Raw genomic sequence first — 22,972 nt, forward strand, 5'->3', positions numbered from 1 at the left:
GTCTTTTGGAGGTTTTTTTTGTTCTTTTTGAACTTTTTTTGGAATTTTATTTAGAAGTTTAAAGGGCAGTGTGTAAATGTACAGGCATACTCTTGTGAAAGTAATTCTAGTCCTTGTCTGTTTGGTTAACGGAAAGAATAAATTACGAATAGTGTAAGTTCAGTTTAAATGAAGCTCCATTCTTAATTTTTAGTTTTTAGGGGACCTCTTTTTGTGAAGAACATTCAGTAAGGAGAAAACATGAATAACAGTCAATCTTAATTTGGTCTTTCTTATCTTTTTATTTTAAAAATTCTAGGGTGATGGGCGATTTTGTATGGCAGTTTTCCAAGCGCCACATCAGGCCCATTTTGAACACGAAAACTTAACTTAAATCTTACAAATGAAAGTAACATTGAATAAAATGTGGTGAGATGGAGCCTCATTTGAAAAAATTTGGTGCTCGCTAAATTGAGGATTAATCAATTAAATTTTTTATCTTTTTTATTTACATTTTTCAGGAGTTTTTGAATCTATTTTTTTGGTGGGCTAATAATAATAAAGCGGTCGTGGATTTTCATTGTCAAAATGAAAAGAAAAAGAGTGAGAATGGAGAAAATAGGGAGTATTGCGAAAATAGTTTATTTGTACATTTATAAAAAGAAATTGAGAGAAAGAGAAAGGATCAGCTTGGCAGATCAGTTTTTCCTATTTTACATATCAAGCGAAATTCAATCGAGTAAGCCAGCTCGGGCTTGATTGTTATTTACAGTTAGAGTTATTTCGACTTGCCAAGCTTGAATTTTAACTTTTACAATTGGAAATATTTTCAAAGTTTGAAATCGTGTGAGTACTTCGTGGTGCTATTATTATTTTAAGGTATTAAATGGTTGAACTTGGATCATTTGAGATTGAGAAATAAATAGTTTTTTTTTTTGTTTGATTTTTTCAAATAGACAGATTCCCAGTCAATGCAAGGTTGTCCTGGAAGCACAATTTCTGGATGAAGTCGTTTGCGTTGGGAGGGATTCAACGTTAGTTTTTAACTTTTGTGGGCTCTGTAACTTACAAAAACAGCTTCATGGCAATTAATAAAAATAAAAAATGCGCGATTAAATATGGATTGCGAAACAATTTCAAGAGAAAAATCAAGTGAAAGAAAGCTGACTGTCATTCCATCAAAGAAAAAGGATTAAAAATGGGATGACAGTTAGTTGAGTTTCTGAAAAAGTTTCTTGTTTTTAGGGTTTTGAGAATTTTTTTGTTATGATGACATTTTTATATTTTTTTGGGCCATCGAATTTCGTTAGTGGTGGTAGTTTCGATGCGTTTTGGGGGTTTTGAGATTTTTTTGGGCATTTTTTTGAAAGAAAAATATTGAGTAGAGAAATTGAGTAAAGTGGTAAGGCAAATAAAAATATATAGAGCATTTCTATCGTTCTACGCTCCTGGTTATCGGTGTAATTACGATTTGATTGAGCGTAGAATAATAAAAGCCGTGGAGAATAAATATGTACAGGTACGATCACGTTTTTGAAATAAATAAGCGTTGCTCGTTAATATTAATCATAGTCTAGAGTGGGAGTACTTTTTTCAGCAGCTCAGTAGGGGCGCCTGTTGCCCTGATCCATCGATCTTCGACCGTCTCGGTCATTGTACGATCCTTGGTCGAAGCGTTCTTGTTCCCGATGTCTATCATTCGAGTAGTTGTCATTCGATTTCCTTGGCTGATACAAGTCTCGTTCACCATCGCGTCTTCCGTTTCCTGGTTTTCGGGTGCTAAAAATACCGTTAGTTCTCCTTGATTTCCATGATAGCAATAAGCAAAGTAAAATATAACCCCGTAAAGGTCTTTTTAAAAAGCTGAATAACTCCAGAACCATTTGAGAAAGAGCTCACTATGGGAGATAGTCAACAACTTTACTGTGTCTTATCTTACTTCGAACTGTGACTCGGACTGTTCGGGTTATCTGAAAATTTGAATCTGTACCGCGTGCTATCAGAGGCCAGACCGCCACCAGAGCGGCCACCACCACCGTAGCGGTCACGATCGCCACGTGGTCGGTGATCCTGTGGATGGTCCATCTGATTCGAGCCTGTGCGGTAGGAGTAAGGGTCGTCCATTGCCGCGCCTCCACGGGCAGGTCCACGGGCGGAGCCACGGTTATTGAAGCCACGGTCATTGCGATGATGCATGCCACTGCTGACCATATTTCCATATGGAGGCATGTGACTATGAGGACTTTCGATAAGGATAGTTGACAAATTCATCATGTAAAAATAATGAAAATAATCAATATTTGCATGAAATGTCGCAATCCATTCCTTGGTTGATCATCCCTGTAGTTGCCTCTCTGACCTTGCTGATTTTGCTTCGATCTTCCAGATGAAACTAAACTCGGCGACTCTTTTCCTCTGTAATAATCATCATTTGGCACAGGACTGGACCCATCTGAGCCCCGTCGCGAGCGCGCCGTCGAACGAGAATTCAAGGACTCTCTATCATCATCATACATGAGTCGATCGTCGTAATTTCTATCGTGGCGGTACGAGTTGTTGTCATTTTTGCGTCCATTCTTTCTGTTGTGCTCCCATCGGCCGCCTGAAGATACTCCGGAGCCAGTTCTTGAGTGGCCAGTGTTGTATCCTTGGCTTTCGGAATTTGATTGATTATTTCGAGCAGTGTCTCCTTTCGGTCCTTGTTCAGACTTTCGATTTCTCTCTCCAGGAGTGTTCTAAATAAATTATCATAAATATTTATTCACTATCGAAGAACTTTATATATGAAGAACATTTTATATAGGTTTTGATATAGAAATATCCCGATCAGACTTCGGTTTAAAAACCTTTACACCAAGAGGCTGAAGTGCATTTGAAATGAGTCTGCTCTTGAAATTGATTCTTTTGCTAGGACTTGGATTAGCATTTGGCGACTTAGAAGCGTTTGGCATCGAGGAGTGGTCGTCAGAGCGCTCGTGGGTCGAGTTGTCTGACTGACTGCTTCGGTTTGGTCGACTATTGCTCGGGCCTGGATTCGATGTGATTGCATCCATTGGGTTGACGTTGACTGAATAAGTGTTACTGACTGAAAAATGAAGATGTCTAGTACTTGAGTTAGTTCGGACTCTTCGACCATTGTCATTATCGTTGTACTTTCTCGACTCTCTGGAAGGCATGAGACTGTCCGACTTTCGACCACCTTTCTTTCTCGAGTTACTTTCTGGATAATCATTGTATCCACGATCATACTCGTTATTCGAGTCATCATCAGCGTCGATATCGCCATTGTCCCTGCTTCTCACATCATCGTCATCATCCTCATCGGTTTCGCTGCCAGCATCTTCGCTTGAGTAGTCCTGGAGCATCGTGTTCTCTGGCGCATTGTGGTGGTAAGGAGCATTATTGTATGCGTTGTGCATTGGAGGCTCATAAAGTGGCATTTGACCAGGAACATTGATGCTGTTGTGTGAGTTAACCACGTGACGGGAATCGCCATTCGCAGGAATTTTAGGCTCCGAGTTCTTTGTTCTGATAACTTGTCGATTATTGTTCGAGACAGCAACGGTAAGCGGGCCATAACCACCGGTTTTCTGACTTGCTTCATCAGCGGAATCATCAGAGGGATCAGTACCTCCTTGCGAACCTTGGTGTGGCTTGGCTGGAACTTGTTTCACAACAACGACTGGTTGGACTGGTTCCGGCGCTGGTGGCGGCGGTGGAGGCTGAAGTCGAGGCACTTGGTGCTTCCAGTGGCGCATTACCCAGTTTCGATATGCGTAGACTTCATCTGTGATGAGAATTATTCGTCCAAGGATCGATTGATTACAGTCATGCGGGTAATGAAGCGCTTGTGGGCTCACACCTCGGTCAAGCAGGCGGTAGGCAAAGAGAAAGGCGTCTTTAACGTTCTCAGCGCCATGAGAAGCCCGGCCGACATCATTCGAAGGCGTTAGAGGATCTTCGATGGAAAGAAAGTTTGGAACGTATTTTGGACCAGAGGGAGCTTCTTTCATCTGAGCCGCCATTTCTTCCTTCTTGATGAACTGACCGCCATTCTTGACGCGAATGCAGCATTTGCTGTACTCAAACTCCATTCCGTAGAAGCGCAAGAACTTGATGAGCAGCACTCCTAGATTTACTTCGTCAGCTGTGTCGTCTGCGCCCTGTTGCTGGAGAAACGAAACGACCATCAGAATCAAGCCGTAAGAAGAGATGCCACCTGTCCAGACTTCATTCATATCTCGCTGCAACAGGAACTGCTTCAAGACAAGAACGAGGTATCGAAGAGCGGGGAATTGTCTGATGTAGCCCTTGACAAGGCCGATAGCGGTGACACCAGTCTTCATGTTGAAAGAAATGTCGACCTTGATGTCCGTGATCATATCTCGCATTTTGATAATTGGCACGGCCGCGCTGTCGATAACCTTTATATTGTATCGCTCGGCAATGCCTTGTTTCAGGAGCCGGTCCTGTAGCCTGTAGTGAGGACTGTTCTGTGGGTTCCCGTAGCGCTGGTCGATCTTTTCGCCAAGAACGACCATGTCGATGTCCGAAGTAGGCAGGTACAATCCTGTCTGAAACGAGCCAAAGACTTCCACCTGTGCTCCCGGGAATTCCTGCTTAATCGCCTCTTCCACCCGGAGTACCACGTCGTGCCGCATCGTGTACTCTTCCGGCGTCGATCTGATCCAGTTGTGAAAGTCGATTATTTCTTCGTGGAGTCCTTGCATCCCCTGGCTTAGCGGCGAAGTGATCCAGGGGGCGTGATTTCGGGAACGATAAACCTTGTATTTTAGAAAATCGATGCTCTCGACTGAAGCTGGATTTTCAGCGCGTATCAAGGCGATCGGACTCATTTCTTCAATTCCCTTCACCTGCATCAGCACACTGAGCTTTTCCTTTTTCATTTCTTCTGGTATAGGCGGGTCGTAGCGTGGAGGAGGAGGACGTTTTTGCTGAGCAGCTGTTTGCATTAGCGCTTGTTGAAGTTGAAAGGGAGTAGGAGGGATTGCACCATTCATCAAGTTGAATCGGATCCTGAAAATAATGGATTGATGAGCCTGGAAATATCCTTACTGTTCGGCTTCGTTCTCTGCTTGCTCCTTATCGAGTGACTCGGCGAAGTTTTGATATAGGTCCGAGGCAGGACCCATCTGCTCGGGCATGAGCCACGAGATTTTTCCCGACATCGTGTTGTTTTCCGATTTCTATTATCTGAATCAAAGAGACCATAAGAAGAAAGCCTGTCTTGGCGGTTGGGACTCAGCAGAAGCTGATGCAACTTGTGATGGCAAATGAAATTAACCCTCAAGATAGCTTACTGTCAGCTTCGGCTGGCACAGGGTGAGACAACTTGGATCAACCATATGATGTCATAAAAACGTTAAGAAATTGAAGTGAAATGTATTGAAGTAAATTGGGCAGTGAATGTAACTGAAACACAGGGAGAAAAGAAAGCCGTGAAAAGAATTATTTACTTGAGGAAAATGAGCAAATCATTTTGCTCCTTCTCTTGTAAAATCGTCGTGAACTCGTTGATCTTTTCGATGATTTCGTCGCTCGAAACATCTTTTGAATTTTTCTCTAAGCGCTCGACAATAGCGTTGTAGGAATTGTGAAGCTCAAGCTAAAGAAGAAGATGACTCAGGTCAAGACTGATTTAATCAGAATGAGTCTTGTTTACATACGTCTAAGAAGAAGCAGTCTCGCAGACAGCTATGCAGCATTTTCTCGAACGCTTGCATAATTGCTTCCAGATCTTTAACTTCTAGCGACTGTTGGAATAGCTTCCAGTTTGTTTGCAACTTCAGGGCTTGGTGACAGACCATTCCGGATACCCATCGTTTGATTACGAAGAGCTTCGGTTCAGCAGGAAGGTCCAGGCCCATGGATGTGAAGATGACGTTCAAACGGCCATGAAATTGATAGATGATGTTACATTTGTGCGTGTGGCCTTCTGTGAAAAGAAACTAGAAAAGATTTTAGGAAGGGAAAATGGACAAAAAAACCTTCAATCGAGGATCGATAACTGGCGAAATAAGGAGCTTCGAAAGTTGATTTTTCGATTTGAATGGATAAGGACTTGCGCCGTTCTCAAGCGGAGTAATATGCGACTTCGACACTTTGATGTTAAAAAGGTCTTCGTAATTGTCAACGCCACATTTCCAGCAACTCAGGTTCCACGCTCTTTTGTAAGGATTCCAGGCGTTAACATCAGTCAAGTGCTGAGCGAGAAAGTCAGAGAAACATGTGAATAAGTCGCCTCTGTTCATCAGATAGACGTTTCGGATGTTCTCGAAGTGCTTTGTCAGCATTTGATTTTCCTGGCAAATGTTCCACAAGAAGCTGGAAATGAGCTTGAAGACTTTTTCTGTTACTTCGTCCAGGCGATTCCAGTCCAGTCGCTCGATTTCAACGTTGGTCAGGTCCCAGTTTAGCTGCCCCTCGCCGATGATCAACTCTTCGCACAGCTCGAAAATGTCAGAGTCGAGTTTTCTAGTTGTGTAGTCGTCTTCACCTTCTTCTTCCTTTCCCGAATTCATGGTCATTTCTTGAAATTTTCTTTATTTTTTTAAACTAGTTCGAAAAGGTCACCTTGGTTCTTGATCATTTTTCTCCAATTTCCAGCAGCTACGATTCGATTTGCAGCACAAGAAGAGACACAATTCGGCACTCGATTGTAAGCTAAATCTGCGCTAGAAATGAACGCATCTGTGCTCTCCTCCTCGCGTTCTTCCAGAATAAATCCTTCTGCAACAGATCCTATCAGAAAGAAGGTGATTAGATGGTTAAACGGATCAATCTTGCCTTCTCGATACCAAGAAACCAAGTCCTCGAAAAACCTTCGCTCAAGAACAAAAAGAATACTTTGTAGAATTTGTCGCAATACGCTACTCGCTAGAAAATAGTTGATTCTAGCTCCTTCTGGGCATCCTTACCTGATGCTTTCAGGACAAAGTAATTCTCCAAAATATCAATCACTGCCGCACCCTTTTTCCTTCCTTCTTCGAGCTCATTTATGAGCTGCACGCATGTTTCAAGAACATTTGACCATCTCCCGTACTGCGCGAAAATATGGCCCAAGGTAATCTGCCCGCCTTGGAGAAATTCCTCTTCGATTTCGTTGACGAAGCCGTCATAAGTTTCTTGAATTGAGTACTCCAACGCTGATTTCGCTATATCTTCGTATGATTGAAAACTTCCTGAAGAAAAGAAAGGTTGATAAGGGGAGATAAAGATTGATTTTTAAATTTACCTGTGGATGAAGACGTGAATTGGTAAATCTTCGCTCTTAGGTTTCCTAGCTCTAGAATTTTGTTCAGAAGGTCGATTTCTCCTCCCGCGAAAAGGATACTCGGCTCTTTTCGGCTGAACCGACTGAAGTTCCCATTTTCGTCTTGTGTGAAAATATGTCCGGGAATTCCTTTCAACGCCAAGCACAAGTCCTGTATCATTCTGAAAGCAAGATAGGATTTATAGCGGAAATTGAATAATCTTTGATTAGCGATATTTTCCAAAATAGTGTTGATCCATTTGAGAAGCTGCACCGTGCTCGGTTTGACTCCAAAAGATCGGCTGGCCCATGGTGTGGTTCCAGCGCGTTTTATCGGTCCGCAAACCCATCATATTCTTGGCGAACATCTCTCGACGCGTGAAAAAGTTTTCATTCGCCATTTCTATTTTTCGCTCTTCTTCATAAATTTCTGTAATAAGGGTCAAAAACTAGATAAAACGTCTTATTTTGAGATTTCTTTGCGGTTTGAAAACTGACCAGAAATCTTAATAATCGAAAAACATGGAAATAGATTTGTTTCGAAGATTGAAGAGTGCATCAGCAACGCCGGCAAACAACACACTCTTCAAACAAAATCTATTTTTGGCAATCTTTGACCCTAAATTTTAAGATTTTCCCTACTCATCGGGATCATACTATCCTTTACAAGCGGAAATCTCGCTAATTTCTTATTCTCCGGCCCTTCCACCGCATCAATCGCATCCTGCAGCCCCTGGTAGACGTGGAAAAACTCGACTTCATCATCGCAATCGATTTCCAAAATCACCGTGCGCGCTACAAAATTGTCAAAGCAAGCTGTTTTAATGTCAAAAGTTGCCAACTTGGCAGTTTCAAAAACCCGGTTTGAGACTTCATTGGATATTGTTAAAAAGTGCATAATAAAACCTAATTGAATTTGATCAAAGAAGAGGAAAGCGTGATTCAGAAAGGCAGAGGTGTTAATTATTTATTGACCCTTTGGGACTCCCCAATTGGGTTTGACAAAAGCTTTACCTTTGGTTCAGCTTTTTTTGAAATAAGGGCCGACGAATCTTTAGAGACGTAATTCGAAATTATAATCAATTTCTGAATACAATTTCGTTTAATTAAAATGTATTTTCAATTAACTATGGCTTTATTTTACGCTTGAGAGATTTGCTTCATCAGATCTGTAATTCACAAACTGGGAAGATACTTTTTTATTATTTTTTTATCGAGAATAATTTTTAATGATCTTGATTCTTCAGAACAACAGAAAATATCACGCCATTTCGAAAAAGTCATAAATTCTTTCCTCTTTCGCGCACAAGAGAAAACAACAAGGACCCTCTCTTTTGCTTTTAATTTTTTTTACCTCTTACAGGTGTACACCAATAGTGAATTTTTCCCTTGCCGCCACCTGCCGTCGCGCACTCGACGTGCTTCGTCACCGGGTACCATGGATCGGGAATGCGGAAATACGCGTGCATGCCCATTTCTTTCGCCTTTGTCGTCGGCAAGTTGAGAAAGCGATTGAGCGCCAGTTCCATCGCCTTCATGTACTGGTGGTGCAAGCGAAGTCCTTGAGTGGCGACGATGCCGAACTTTCCTTTCATTTCGGCGAAGTCGTCCAGAGCCGCGCCTCGTTGGAGATAGTCGGCTCGTTGTTTTGAAAAGGCGGTTACGCGCATGTTGTGATTTTCTCCTGTAGCTCGGATATTTGCCGCTTTTTCCTTGAAAAAATGAGTCAAACTATTTTTTTCTTTGAAAGAACCTGTCTATCGAATCTAGGAATAACTTTGGGCGTGATATCATTCGGCCCATATCGATATTTTCCCGCTGCAGAAATCGATGTCTGTAGCGATCTCCGAGAGATCCCGGCCCCGATCATTTGCTACAAAAGTGATAATTTGAATATTTTTGTTTCTAGAATGAAAAAAGATGACAGATGCAAAAGAAGAACTTGAACTAGTAAAAATGGAGGCTACTGCTCCGGTTATTGGAGAATCGGATGTTTCTATTTCAGTTTCAGGAAAAGATGAGACCATTTTTGTGAAGATTTTTTTAAGAAAAAGGGTTGAATAATTATCTTTGTGAAGAAAAATTAGTGGAAGAAAACAACAATCTCCTCGAAAAACTGCCGAAAAAGCCTGTCCCAGAAAAGCCTTCTCAAGAACAACCTCGTCCTCTGGATTATCTAAAAGCTTCTGTAATTTTCTTCACTGTAAATATCTTTCTCATTCTTCTCGGCAGTAAAATATCTAATTGCGGCTGGTCTTTCAAATAGAATAAAGTTGTATCATTAAACTTTCGCTCGATTATGGTTTCTTTTTTTTCTCACGCAAAATTCGTGGGCCAATTCTGTGGTGGCGCTTTCCCCGAATCGACCAATCAGCGCGCGCGGAGAATTGGGATGGGAGCTCACGGTCTTGGCATGGCATTGATTTTCACGCCCCAGTGGGTTTTTCCTGTTTGAAGTTTGCCGCCTTCGTAAATTAGTTTTATGATGTCATGCCTTGCAGATGAACTTTTTGACACTTGCAGAAGCGTAATCACAGATTTTTTTTCAATGAAATTTTTATTAAAATCGGTTCATACACAGTTTTAGCAGTCTCGACAGTCGATAATACCTTCTCTCTGATTTTAAATAAATTTGGTTTCTTTTTTTGCTTCATTTTATTGTTTTTTTTTCATTTTTCGAGGCATTTCTCAAAGCAAATCCCTGGGTCGCCAAGCAACGAACTGAAAAAATAATTCTCTAGATCTTTTGTTGCTTTTCTTTACGTTTTTCTCCTACGCACTTTTGTCTTGAATTTATTTATGCGATAGTGAGCATTCCATTTTTTTGTTTCTAAAAGAGGGATCTTTTTCAGAGAGGAAAAGATAGAAAATGTCAGTCGATATCCAGCACATTCTTTCGAACGTCCAGACAGGTCTTCAAGATCAAGCAGAGAAGGTGAAAGAAGCAACAAAGAATCGAGATAATTCGGCGCAGAATATCGCCAAATTGGAAGCTCAGTTGAGCGAGACCAAAGTTGTCATGGACGAACTCGGTAGGTTCATTTTCAAGAGGAGTCCTCGTTGATTTCAATCCATTTTTCAGAGCATGTCCCAGAGGGTCGAAATATTTACAAGTTGCTTGGCCCGTGCCTGGTTCTTCAAGACAAAGAAATTGCAATGCAGACGATTAAGAATCGCCACAGTCATATGACCTCAGAATTGAAAAAGTAAGATCGCCAATTTTTAGCCTCTCTTTATCAAAAATTCCTTCAGAACTGAAGAAAACACGAAGAAATTTAGCGAGCAGATCATCAAGGAACAAGCTGCTCTCAAGTAAGAACCCGCTTTCTCTCTTTTTTTTCCAGCCCGTTTTCTAGTGATTTGGCAGAAAAAGCCGAGCAAATCAGACGAGCCATCACTCAGCAAACCTAGACAAAAACAAAGAAAAGTACAGTTTCCTCATTAGTACCAATAGTCACTCATTGAATCCATGTATGCACGAATTTTTTAATGTATTATCGGTAACCTGCCTGTAATAAAATCCATATACACACGCTTTTAACAGATATATTTAATTCTAACAGTCTACTGGAGATAGAAGCCAACGGTCTCGTAATTGTTCAGAAAGCCGGGGGTGTTTGCTTTTGAGTTCTTTCCACAGCGAAGGAGCGACATTGAGTTCAGTTCTAAAAGAGGATTGAGGATTGGGAGAAGAGTGAAAAGAGTCTTACGAGTAGCAGCGGACATTCTGTGATCATCCATCTTTTCTGGGCCGCATTTCGTAGCGGGCAAGCCTGAAATTTTTAAACAAGAAGCAGAAAATGGCCGTACCTTGGTCGTGACAGTCGAATTCATCAGTACCCTGGAGCCTGATTCTCTGATCCTCAGTGAAACCGATTGGATGTCCAAAAGTGTCGCTGTAGTAGAGGAAGTAGTTTCTCGCGGATCGGGCGTAAGAGACGTCGAAGTATTTGTAGTGGACTTGGAGGAAGAGATCTTGGGGTGTCACGAAGATTCCCTAAAGAAAACTTCAATAGGGGTGGATGAAAGAGGTCTTACCAAAGTTTCATTGGCAGTTTTATGCTTGCAGCCGATAAATAACTCAGACGTTTCTGGATGCGATTTGAGATAGTCCATCAGTCGATGACCTGATTCTTCAGCCATGACGCCGAAGTACTTAGCAAAACCATTTTCCATTAGGGTCTCCTGGGTCATGTTTCGGTGGATCACATTTCCTAAATTCATTTTTCTTCTCACTGTGATAACAAGCTAACTTACTGTCAAGGTTTGAAAATGTAGGGAAAATTGCTCGGTCACTTATCATTGGAAGGGTGTCGCAAGTGTACTGTCTGATTGATTTTAAATTTTAAAGTTGAAGTTCTAGTTTTTACCGTTCAGCCTTGCAGGGGCAGTCGGTGTTAATGCAATCTTCGTACTCGTTGATCTTTTCGTCCATGCAAGTCAAGTTCGTGTAGGGACACACTTGGACGTTGTTGTCCATGTGACATCGTTGTACGCACTGAATCGAAATGTTTACAGAAAATTCATGCGTGGAAGGGATTTTTCTGCATGAAAAAATAAAGCTGGCGGAAAATAGGCTGGTCCACTTGAGGAAGAAGTATTTAGGGTGCTGTCTCAATAATTTTTCAAAAAGATAATGTCATAGACAGAAATATAAAATGACTCAAGTATGTACCTACCTAGCTTAATCTTCTTTGCGCCTGCGTATTAGCTTGCTAAGAAAGAGGCAGTTAGACCCTAATCAGTTTTAATTCAGACTGATGGATTCTGCGAAAGGACAACAAGTTCCATATTTTTTGCTGTACTCACTTGTGTTATATGATATAACTTATATATTATATAAGAGAAATATGCTTGAATTATTAATGCCCTTTATAAAATGAATTCGAAATCTCATACGCAACCCCGTTTTAAAGGACATTAATTCAATATGATTCTGTTTTCGAAAATCATACACAATACGGCATGTCCGCATTATCATTACTCTAATAAAACATTACCGCTCTCTGTTCAATACTGTGAAGTTCCTCGCAACTCGTACACTGAAAGTTCTCACAGGGACATCCTCTGTAGCAGTTGATATTGCACGGACACTCTGTAAGCATTGTTATTCGTTGCATGTTAGAAGTGTGTGTATTACGTACCGTTTTCACAGCGCACTTTTTTAGTGGCACATTCTCGCTTGCAAGAGTTGTCTCTGTTGCACTGGCGGCGGCAGCGGTAGTATTCTTGGAAGCAGTCACTTTCGCATTGAATTCCTGAGAAAGAAATTAAGGATCGACATCAATGTTCTGCTTTCAGATTGACATTTTTACTAAAATTAACAAAGTGACACCCTTATTCTTTTCCATTAAAAAACCCCACTCGAAAAGCAAATAAACAAGGTGTACCCCCTTATTTTCTTTTTCTTAGAACTTCACGTTACATAAATGATCTCAAGGACATGAAAAATTAAGCATTCGATTTTGAATTTCTTTGCATCCGCCTTCTCATGATTCTCAAATTACCTTGGTCCACATCGTCCTCGCTGCATTTCGGGTTAAAAGTCGGGCTGAGCCGCAATTTCGCTTCCAAAGCACTTTGTCGGGCAAAAGAAGTCTGTGGATTTCTTCTGGCAGCTTCTACCTGCAGCGAGGCAAGAGCAAAAACAAGCAGCTTCATCTCTTTATGAAAAAAGGAGGGCTTTTATTTAGGCTAGCTTACGGTAATTCAGCAAATACCGAATTCAGAGCTTGTGTGTTTATTTGTTCTTGTTCAGAATAGCGATTCTCAGTATTGACCTTGTACGTTCGTCTGTACCTGCTCGAATGAAAGACTTTTAGCTACAGTTATTCGAGCAAATAAAGAGAGACAAAAATGAAGACGATAGATTTTTATGAAACCTTAAAATGAAGCCTTGGAACTACCATCTGGCAGTTGGAACTCGAAAATCAATAATGAAAAATTATCAATAAATGAAGATAAAAGCGAAAAAATTTAGCTGTCATTATAAAATGATTCTTTACATGAAAAAGTTTTGCAAATTATGTCGACAGTATCGTAGCGATACCCTTACTGGGCGTTTTTATTTGTTCTTGATGCTGAGAGTCTCTTCTGATTCAGAAGTTCTGAAGCAATTCTCAGTATTGACCTTCTACTTTTGTCTGTACTTGCTCGAACGAAAGACCTTTAGAAGATAAAAAGAGAGATTCTCATGAAGTGAATAAATTCTTGAAATTTTTTTTTTGAAATGATGCCTTATCCGCTGTAGCGATTAGAGCCAACGCCTTCTTCCAAAATCAACTATGACAAATACGCTTCACCTAAAATTATTATAACGATCACTGAAGAAATCGACGAAGAAAATTTTTTTCCCAATTCTTTGAAAATGATGCTAACGTCACTGAGTTATCAATATCTGCCTACGGAAAGCCTTATTTTTATGAATTTCCATCAAAATCTCTGATTATCAATAAATAAGTTATTAAAAATCCGTTTCTTGTTTAAAATCATCAGCAAGCTTAAATATTGAATTCGAGGTCAATAATTACGTTTAACCTTTTTCAATACTTTAATGGTTGTCGAAAAAAAGTCTTCAACGTGGATATCGTTTATTTTTATTTACCGCTGAACAGAGCCCAAGAGTGTTCTTTTCAACAAATCTTGTCAGCTTGTTTTATTTATGCCAAATCGGAAAGGTCAGCTTTTGGCGCGGGCAATTAAGAAATTATTGAAAAGTTATTTTTTTTCTTGCAAAAAGGGATTTAAGAATCAATCAAATCCGGGTGAGGCAATTACTCCAACGTGTTCTTTCGTTAAATCGAACAAGCTTTTCAACTCTTGTTCAAAATAGAAGGAAAAAGAAAACAAATACAACACGTACAAGGAAAGTTATAAAGAGAGAAAAAGGGGTCGAAACAGTGGTAAAAACAACGTGCGAGACTAATCCAATGCCACCAAAGATATTCTCCGGAACTCTTAGCAATCTAGTCAAAAGGGCGTATCGTTCAAGAGACCCTTTCCTAACCTTTGAGAGAAATTGAAAAGAAAAATATAAACATTTGAATGAACACAAAATAAAATGATAAGTAACGCTTATCCTTGTTTACCATCCTTTCTTCCCCGTAAAAATCATGAGCGATAGAGCAATATAATATAGGCTATATAGGCCATATGATATAGGCTAAATCCTTATTTTTCAGGAAAGGCCTGGTTCTTCTGTAAAAGCAGAATCGATGTGGGAATCATTCACCTTTTCCAAAAAGAGTTTTGACAAATGTAGTGAAAATTCGAGACTGTATAAATATTAGCCTCTAACGAAGAGGTGTGAGCGAATATTCCATAATCTATTGAATAAAGGCTTTGATGCATAAATGTTAAAATTGCCTTAGCGAAAAAGAGATGTAAAAGTATGTATTTCCTTTTGAAATGATGCCCAATCCGCATGGGATAACAGATCAGAAATAAAGATATGAAGAACAAGATTTTTTTAAATGAAACGAAAAGCAGATGTTGGACTGAAGCAAATAGCCCACCAATTTAGTGGCAACGAGTATATACAATTGTTTAGGAAAAATAGAGAATAGATGATCCTTATGTATACAGTATACAGTATAAAATATATAATAAACTTGAAGAACAAAGAGGCCTTAAATTTGTTTCATTGCATCAACTCTGTATCAATGTCTGAAGCAGTTATCTCGTCCAAAAAGTGTTTTGAAAAAATGTATTAAAAATAAAAATCCTCACCGCGATACACGTTCTCCTCCGTGATTACATTATTCCACAATCTTGCGGTAGCTATCAAAATCTCCTTTCGAAATTCTTGCGCAAAAATCAGAAAAAAAAATCGAAAAAGTCCTCCGCGAGCGGGCGATAGCGCGCTATCGTGAGCGCTCAGCGTGCGCCGCCGCGCTAAGCGCATCGTGAAGTAACGGAAGAAAAAAATTAATACGAATCAAGAAGATCTAAAATTCTATCGATTTTATTTTTTATTGCAGAAAGAAGAAGAGGATAGCTGTGAAGAAGTTTTTGAAAGAGCAAAAAATAATTCGATCAAAGCTAAAAAAATCACTTTTTGTCTGCTGAATATTTCAAATAGAGATCGACTGCTTCGTGTCTTGATTTTGAAGGTATGATATTCATCGTCAGTAACTGATTAGCAACGAATTAAATATGAATGAGAAAGCTACCGGACTACTTAAAATATTCCGAGTTAGAAAAAACCTGAAAAAGTTATATTTTCATTTTTAAATTGCTACTTATGGCGTGAGCTTAAAAACCTGTGTAAAACGTAATTCAGGGTCCTGAAAGGTTTAAATAAAAAGCCGCATAGCGGCTTAATTAATTTGAATAAACAAATTTGAATAATAGATAAAGATCGTATTTTTGGCGAAGCCGCTTTGCGGCTTCGTAATAAAAAAAGCCGCTACGCGGCTTTTGATTAAATCATTTCTGAACCCTTAGTCAGGTTTTCTGTCAAGCCCTTATCAAACTATTTTATTCAAAGATATATTTTGTGCGCTAAAAAAATAACTTGATGAAACGCATTTGTCTAGATAGTAGGATCGCCCTAAGTTTTGCCAGGTGAAGAGTTGAGCGTGATTGAATTGAAAAAGACTCGGCTTTCTTTATACAATTTTGGCAGATGGATGGCAGCAATGTGAGGCCGATTAGTTCACAACTCGGGGATTGTTTGAGCGGCAGCGATTTGGAATAATAATTAAACGCATCTATCTTGTTGCGCCCCAATTTTCGCAGAAATTAGTTTCGAACAACCGTTTCTATGAAACTTTAAGGGGGTGGTGGTCAAGAAAATTTTTTTCGACTTTTTAAAATTTTGATATTATTTTTTGATTCCTTGATAAAAAAGGAGCATTTTTGGTCTCTAGCTTTTTTTGATTGGACCAACTTTATTTAAGAAAATTTTCGATTTTATGCTATAAAATCGCCATTTTTGGGGAATTTTGAAACGCGTTTTTTTTGCACTAAATTGATCAAAATTGATTTTTTATTGCGAAGTTATTATTCTTGATCATATTTTAATTATAACAATCTAAAAAATTACGATTATTGTGATGTTTTCGAAAATTTCATTGAAAAAATGAGTGAAAATGACGATTTTTCAGAAAACAACATGTTTTCATTCAATTACCAGTTTCTTTTCTAACAAGGTGAACTTTCTAAAAGTAAGCCGCCCACACGCTTAAGGGTCTAAACTTTCTTCTCAAAAAGTTTTATTTTGAAAAAAATGATAAGGGGATAGAGTTTTTTTGGTTAAGAGATGGGTCTACTTTGAAGGAATTTTTCACCATCTTTGCGAAAAAATATTTTTTTCAGACATAGCCGCCCACATAAATTGAACCCTTTTCAACTTATTTTCAATTATAGAAAAAAAAATTTTTTTGAAAAAATTTGAGATTTTTAGGTTGAAAAAAGTCTTAGTCTCGACCACCACCCCCTTAAGGGGATAGCTTTCGTTAAAAGGGTTGATCATTTGCTTGGCAACATGTGTAGAAAACCTGACTCAGGGTTCGTAAAATCTCCTATGAAAAGCCGCGAAGCGGCTTTTTTCAAAACGAAGCCGCAAAGCGGCTTCGCAAAATTACTTTTGCAATCAATTTTCAAACTCTAATGTTTCCGAGGCCAGGATTCATATTAACGTGAAGAAAAAGATTACAGTAAGAATAAATCCCGAAAATTTGACTCGAAGTGAGCTGGTTGTCATTTTTCTCAAGAGGGCTTAAATTCTATACATCCGAAATGTTTGACACTTTGTTTGAAAAATGCGTGTTTCAGACATCTTCTTTTCTTACTGTAAGATCAGAAAAAACGTTACGTGTTCGGAATTTGAGAATTTCATGGCCCCGGATTTCTCCAAAATCAGCTTTGTGATAAAATTTTGCGTCGTGTCCGGCCGCGGTGAAATGAAATTTCAGCTTTCAGTCATTTTTTTACCAAATTTTTGTCGAGCTAGTTCAACGTGAAAATTGATTCGATTTCAAAATCGCAAACAAAAAAAAAATAAAATTTAGCATAATTTTAGCTTCTCAGCTCTCATTTTCTGTTGAGGCTCTATTGGAACCTTACCGTAATGCGGCAATTTTGCCTGTCTGGAAATCGCGATTTACGGTGACTTCACGTAAAAATCTAAGTAACCGCGGATTACAGACAAGAGCTTGTTCCCATTGCATTGAACGCAGATTGAACCGAAAGGTTATAAATTGGGAGCGGATGGTTCTGCACCTTAGCGGTTTGACCCGCTCCATCTTAGTCCCCACAGATGCACAGATTTTATTTTCATCACTTTCGGCGAAGATTATCGAAAAACGTGAAACTTGATAAAAGTCAAAAAATGAAAACAAAAGCATATGAATATATTGTCATTTATTTAATCATTTTAGTTTCACAGAACAGTCTGGATTCATTTTGCCACTGGAAAATTAACATTTATAAAAACCCTTTTTGCTTCATTTTCTCATTTCTCATTTCTTATTTTTCACTTGACCGAAAGTGAAAGATCCGTGCCTTATATTCCGAAAAAAGGGTGCGCTCTTTAATTACTAGGTTTTAATAATAGATAAGTTACTGATATAGGGGCGAAAAATGTCAAGGGAAAGCGCTTATGTCAACTTTCAAAGCGGGATAATTATTTATTTTCAATTATGTGCCATTTAAAATCGAATTGAAGGGCGCACGCAAAACAGATGATCCATCTTAGATATATTCCTGTATTTTTTAAAGATTTAGAAAATTGTTTATCGGAGCTATTTCTTTTTCAAAAAAAAATCAAATTGATTCTATTACTGGTCGCTTTTTCGTCGATTAAAAATCACTCCCCAAAACGGTTTTTTTTTTATATTTTGCCATCAAAACGCTAAATATTTTGGAAAGCAGCCGCTAAATTTTTGTTTCTGTTTTGAAATCAACAAAATCGTTCTTCGAGCAAAAGGGATTAATTTGGCGAAAGTCGATTATGTAAGCCGAGATCTGTGTGGAGCGCGATTTATGCAAGTCTTTGACATTTGGTGTTCTGAACGGATCCGGGTGTCAAAGAAATCTTGTTCCAGTCGCTTTCGGCGGCTAATCAACAGATCCACAACATGCGCAAATCTGAATTTCCTCGTCTAACTGAAAAATAATCCGCCCCAGATTCTGGCAGGTCAATTTGATCAGTTACTGTAATACTTCTCTATATAATTCCGAATAACATGGATAGACTATTCCTCGATGGATCATTTGAACTTGAACTAAGGAAACTACCGTATTTTTTCTATCGCCATCTTCATGCAGCTCGACAATCTTACTTGAATTATCAAATGGCTGATAAATTATCAATGATAGTCCATTGAGTTGAAGCGTGTCTTTTAGAGCAATATCTTATCAATTAAAAACAAAGGGCGGCGGGCGGCCGCGGTACAAAAGTGAAATTTGTACCGCGGGTAAAAATTTTGTACAGCCACGGGCTCTCTACTACCATCATCATCACTGATGGTCCATCGGTCTCCTCCATAGTGCAAAAATCTGGTATAAAAGGCGATGATTTTCGAAATTAAGAAAAATATATAATTAAAATGATAATTTTTGAAATGAAACAAGAACAAATTTAGTTTTTCCGACACCACCATCTGCATAAGAAAAAAGCCTGTTCATGAGATGACTGATGAATAAATATAATGCTGCCAATATAATTTAATTGGTTATTTTGCAGATTTTCAGAGAGTGAGTAAACTTTTTACTAAAGCAGGTGAGAACCAAACGAAGGTTTTTTTTGTTTGTTCCAAATCGTAGTGTCCTATTTTCGTAGTCGCTCTGATAAGCGGCGAATCTCAAGTGTATTTCCTCATCATCGCCATTTTCCAAATTTTAGGAGGTGGCGATAAAAGAAGTGGTGCTCGCGCGTATAACCGCAGAGCAGCCCTTTTTTGGCTTCCTAGATTGAGCGAATTTCAGTGGCCAAGTCTCCGGTCTCGCTTTCGTAAGAATAAGAATAAGGGTGGCGCAATCATTAATCGTGAAAGCTAACAATTAGACGAGCCACAAATACTCCGCCGCGGAATGTCATTTGTTAAAGAGCTTTTAAACCGAATTTTTTTTTTGTTCAACTGGATCGTCAAATTGAGGAATTTCTAAGATCTTCGATTTCAGTCGTTTTAAAAACAGGGGAAAGTTAGAGGAACGTTTTAGAGAGAGGAAATTGCCAGCTCAGCTAGTTCCGTGGAAAATGGTTTTGCTGTAATGCCAAGAGTTAATCCTGTATCCCGTTCCACTCGATTAGTACTGATTTTGACCTTGCGTGAGAAACCGACATTCATGAAGAGATTCACAGTTATTTTATTTTATAATTTATAAAATTTCGTGATGCAGATAATCAGTCAAAAGTAGTAAATGCGTATTGCACATATCATATGTAACATATGATATCGAATGGTTTATGTCTATAGTATCATTTTATTGCTCATCATCATTTTTTCGTTTATATTTCTTGAAGAGTTCTACGCCCTTCTCACATCATTTTTAATCATCATTTTTTATCTAAGAATACCTCGAAGTACTCTCGCTCGGTATTTATACCTCCCCAGAAAGCCCCCTGCTGGGCGTCATGCTCGCAAAAATCATCCTCAGTCCCGGAGATTACCAGCAGGAGACATCGAATATAATCGATCAAAAATCAATATCTTTTCGTTTTTCCGTTGGTGCTTTCCTTCGTTATGATTATTTCTTGGATGAAAATGTAGAAAGAAACGTGTATTTTGCCGGACTTCCGACTAAATTCGACGTTGATATCTCAATTAAAACTTCACTCTTGACGTTTAGACCAGTGAATTTCAGCTTTGCCGATACCACTAACTGCTATCGAGCTTACTAAAACGTCTTTCTGTAATTTACTTTAATTTTATCTTTATTTTTTTCTGGAGAGTAAAGTGGACGTTAACAATAAGCAAGAGTCGCTCTGACGTGATCCGGATGTCTGTTGGGCGGATTCGTGGAGATATCGGTGTCCATATCGGGGATTACTAGCTCGGACAAGGGAAGAAAAAAGGGAGCAGTTTTGAAAACATCACAGAGGCTCGGAACCACGCATCATCACGCGTTCTTATCGACTCGGTCACCTTATCGTTTACGTGTTAGGCACTTATATAATACTACAACAACAATTTAAAAATTATCTGCCCAAGAAAGAAGAAGTAGTAGGTACTCTAACAGTGCGACTAAGATAATTGAGTTATCATAAGCTCCCTTCTCTTCGTCTTCAACTTCTAAGCCAGCGAAAGTCAAGTCCTAATTCATTACGCTTGATTATTCTCTATTTATCCTTGATTCGGTGACCTGTTCCAAATCGACTTAAAAGCTTCTTCTCTGAAAAGTTTGATGATGATGGAAATATTAATTGATTTAGTACCGTGTGAGATCATAGCTTCAATTTTCTTGTTGATAATTGGGACCCAGACAAAACTGCAAATCTGCATCTTTGATGGATTCTAGAGTGATTTTGTCAAAGTTTCGGAGAGAAAAAAATCGCTGATTTTTTGATCGTGGCGCTACACGATTTTCTGCCAAGGATGAATTATAATTGTCACGAGATAATAATTCATAAAATATATATTTATGAAAAAACTACCATAGATTATGGTTTTTGGTTATTTTTAAGTGAAAATTTAGTTTTTTACTGTCTAAAATCCGTAGCAGCATTCCAAGGGAAATACAAAGTGCTCCAATATATTGAATTATCGTATCCTTCAACTCTTTTTTATCAGTTTTTCAACAAGTTGGAAAGACGAAATTGAGTGGTGAAAGAAAGCTAGAAGAGCTATTGTTGAAACCCGATATAAAAAAGTTGCAGAGATGTAGAACTCCAAAGGCAACTCCAAGGAGAAGGACGCTCGATCCCACCGCTGCCAAGGCTTTCATTAGTCTCACAAATGAGCGGCAACTTTTGAAACGATTTTCTTTAGACGCGTCTCTACGTGTGTGGTTGCGTAATTACGCAGCTTCATTATCGCGGAATGAACAAACCTGGCTCTTTTTTTTCAGTGAACTTTAGTTTTTCGAGACCGACCTGAACAAGGTAATCCTTAATTTTTCGATGCCTTGTGATGAACTTAAGGATCTCCCTTCCTAACGCCCTTCTCATCAAAATCTTCTTCGTCGCTTGAACCGATCTTTATCATTTTTTCTTCAGTTGCCCTAAATATGAAAGCTTGAGAAAAAAAAAACGTTCCTTTTGTGAGTTTTCTGCGGCAGCATATTTTTAGTAGTTTAGTTTTAGCGGGGATTAGGATACGAGTATTCACTTTAATCTTGTTACCGGTAACTAAAAAGGGGCTCGAGAACTGCTAACGAATGATCTATTGGGTTATCTTTCCCGGCAAGTTAAACATTTAGAGCTTTATTGAACATCGTTCATCTACTCAAAGAATTGAGGGTTAGACATCATTGATTCCAATTTTCCACTTGGACTCATTTTTGATAAAATCCAGATTTTTTGTAAGAAACAGTATCTTCTACTCGCCAAAATATATGAAGCAATGTTTTGATTTTTGAGGGAAATACAATGCTTGGGCTTGCTAACCTGTGCAGAAAACCTGACTCAAGGGCTGAAAGAGCTACGCGCCTTTTCAGACCCTGACTCAGGTTTTCTACACTGAGCTCAGTGCAGTGCAACCCCCTTAATCGCTCAGCTTTTTCCTTTTAGAAGAAGATTAATTTAACCTGTTTATTTACAGTTGCTCGATGAACATGTCAAGCAAGTGCTCATTACAATATTGTGCTTGTAAGATGATTAGTTGACAGATATTCAAAACATATATTTTTCAATCCCTAAGTGCTTGAAACCCTGAAACAACATTTTCTTTTAGAGCGCCGAAAATCGCGATGGCTGGTAAAAGCTTGATTTGGAATTCGCTGCTCTGGGCACTGACAGGTGCAACATTCCTGCCGAGCGACAACCGTCCCTGGAAGAGTTACAAGAGTAAGTAAACTGATGGATCAACTTTTGGTATTTTTCATTCGCTGGAATTCAATTTTTCAATCTTGCAAAGTGAAAAAATTCTAGCGCCGCGGCCATTAATTTTTACTATCTGAAATCAGTTTGATAGATCGAAATGGAGTTGTTAACGCAGCTCTAGAATTTCGCCTCGCGCTGAAGATCATTAATTAATCAGCGTTATTTTTTGATCAAGACTTCTAAACGTTTATAAGCGTCTTAAAAAGCTTCGGAGGGCGGCATGTTGAACTTTTATAAAAAATGTTAAAGGATCTTGTTTACAATCAGGGCGCGTGTTCTTACACCAGCTCAATTATTGACTGAGAAGTTTTATTTAATAAAACTCTTTAATTTAAGGAGGTAGATATCCTAAAAACAATTTTAATAAAAAAACTATTCGTAATGATAATTAAATAAAATATTTTTTAAATAATAAAATAATATTATTAATTAATATTTTTTATTTAATAATGATTTATTATTAATAAAATTAAATAATAAAAAAATAATAATAATTTAATAAAAAATTTAGTTAAATTGATTAGTAAAAAATCAAAAAATGGCTTCATTATTAAATCCTATTTCAGAGTGTGGATACAGAACTGGATTCGAAACCATCGACGAGCCTGCCTTCAGGAAAGAGGTTGAAAAACGAATAAATCATAATTACCCAATTACGTAACGTGTCGACAATTAAGAGTATCGCGATAACTAAAAACACACTTGAGAACTCTTTGAGAATCTCAAAATCAATT

At 38.6% G+C, this 22,972-nt stretch overlaps 4 protein-coding genes and 1 long non-coding RNA gene across 6 annotated transcripts in view; 2 read left to right on the forward strand and 3 right to left on the reverse strand.

Annotated features, from left to right (window-relative positions):
• Window positions 1-21: 21 nt before the first annotated feature.
• Window positions 22-7,433, reverse strand: LOC145712239 (uncharacterized). The gene is made up of 11 exons (XM_081789926.1): window positions 7,235-7,433; window positions 6,918-7,181; window positions 6,787-6,876; window positions 6,574-6,741; window positions 5,988-6,529; window positions 5,667-5,948; window positions 5,457-5,605; window positions 3,089-5,016; window positions 2,826-3,046; window positions 1,970-2,714; window positions 22-1,758 (listed from the first exon to the last, which is right to left on the reverse strand). Exons 1-10 carry the CDS (start codon window positions 7,431-7,433, stop codon window positions 2,250-2,252), a joined length of 4,308 nt encoding a protein of 1,435 aa, XP_081646052.1. The 3' UTR covers window positions 22-1,758; window positions 1,970-2,249.
• Window positions 7,434-7,460: 27 nt separating this feature from the next.
• On the reverse strand, window positions 7,461-9,162 carry LOC145712240 (large ribosomal subunit protein uL16m-like). The gene is made up of 4 exons (XM_081789927.1): window positions 9,006-9,162; window positions 8,607-8,964; window positions 7,877-8,047; window positions 7,461-7,682 (listed from the first exon to the last, which is right to left on the reverse strand). Exons 1-4 carry the CDS (start codon window positions 9,120-9,122, stop codon window positions 7,480-7,482), a joined length of 849 nt encoding a protein of 282 aa, XP_081646053.1. The 5' UTR covers window positions 9,123-9,162; the 3' UTR covers window positions 7,461-7,479.
• An 875-nt stretch (window positions 9,163-10,037) lies between these two features.
• The window catches only part of LOC145700544 (uncharacterized), a 72,757-nt gene continuing 59,822 nt past the window's right edge, over window positions 10,038-22,972 (forward strand). Inside the window, exons 1-4 of one of the 2 annotated variants that reach the window (XM_081777951.1) lie at window positions 10,043-10,284; window positions 10,335-10,458; window positions 10,505-10,564; window positions 10,609-10,787. In XM_081777951.1, coding sequence (XP_081634077.1) covers window positions 10,122-10,284; window positions 10,335-10,458; window positions 10,505-10,564; window positions 10,609-10,663 — 402 coding nt within the window. In that variant the 5' untranslated portion in view covers window positions 10,043-10,121 and the 3' untranslated portion in view covers window positions 10,664-10,787. Of the gene's footprint in view, window positions 10,285-10,334; window positions 10,459-10,504; window positions 10,565-10,608; window positions 10,788-22,972 lie in introns of those variants that run through there. The other variant, XM_081777871.1, reaches the window with a different exon arrangement.
• LOC145699136 (uncharacterized) lies at window positions 10,783-12,969 on the reverse strand. The gene is made up of 9 exons (XM_081776423.1): window positions 12,760-12,969; window positions 12,397-12,510; window positions 12,253-12,347; window positions 11,623-11,750; window positions 11,510-11,580; window positions 11,291-11,466; window positions 11,063-11,249; window positions 10,963-11,025; window positions 10,783-10,917 (listed from the first exon to the last, which is right to left on the reverse strand). Exons 1-9 carry the CDS (start codon window positions 12,911-12,913, stop codon window positions 10,817-10,819), a joined length of 1,089 nt encoding a protein of 362 aa, XP_081632549.1. The 5' UTR covers window positions 12,914-12,969; the 3' UTR covers window positions 10,783-10,816.
• On the forward strand, window positions 15,162-22,971 carry LOC145711182 (uncharacterized). Its single transcript, XR_014135128.1, has 3 exons — window positions 15,162-15,363; window positions 22,090-22,202; window positions 22,805-22,971. It is a non-coding gene; the product is annotated as an uncharacterized LOC145711182 (long non-coding RNA).

The sequence above is a fragment of the Oikopleura dioica genome, chromosome 1, assembly GCF_907165135.1.
Source record: "Oikopleura dioica chromosome 1, OKI2018_I68_1.0, whole genome shotgun sequence".
Classification (NCBI taxonomy): domain Eukaryota; kingdom Metazoa; phylum Chordata; class Appendicularia; order Copelata; family Oikopleuridae; genus Oikopleura; species Oikopleura dioica.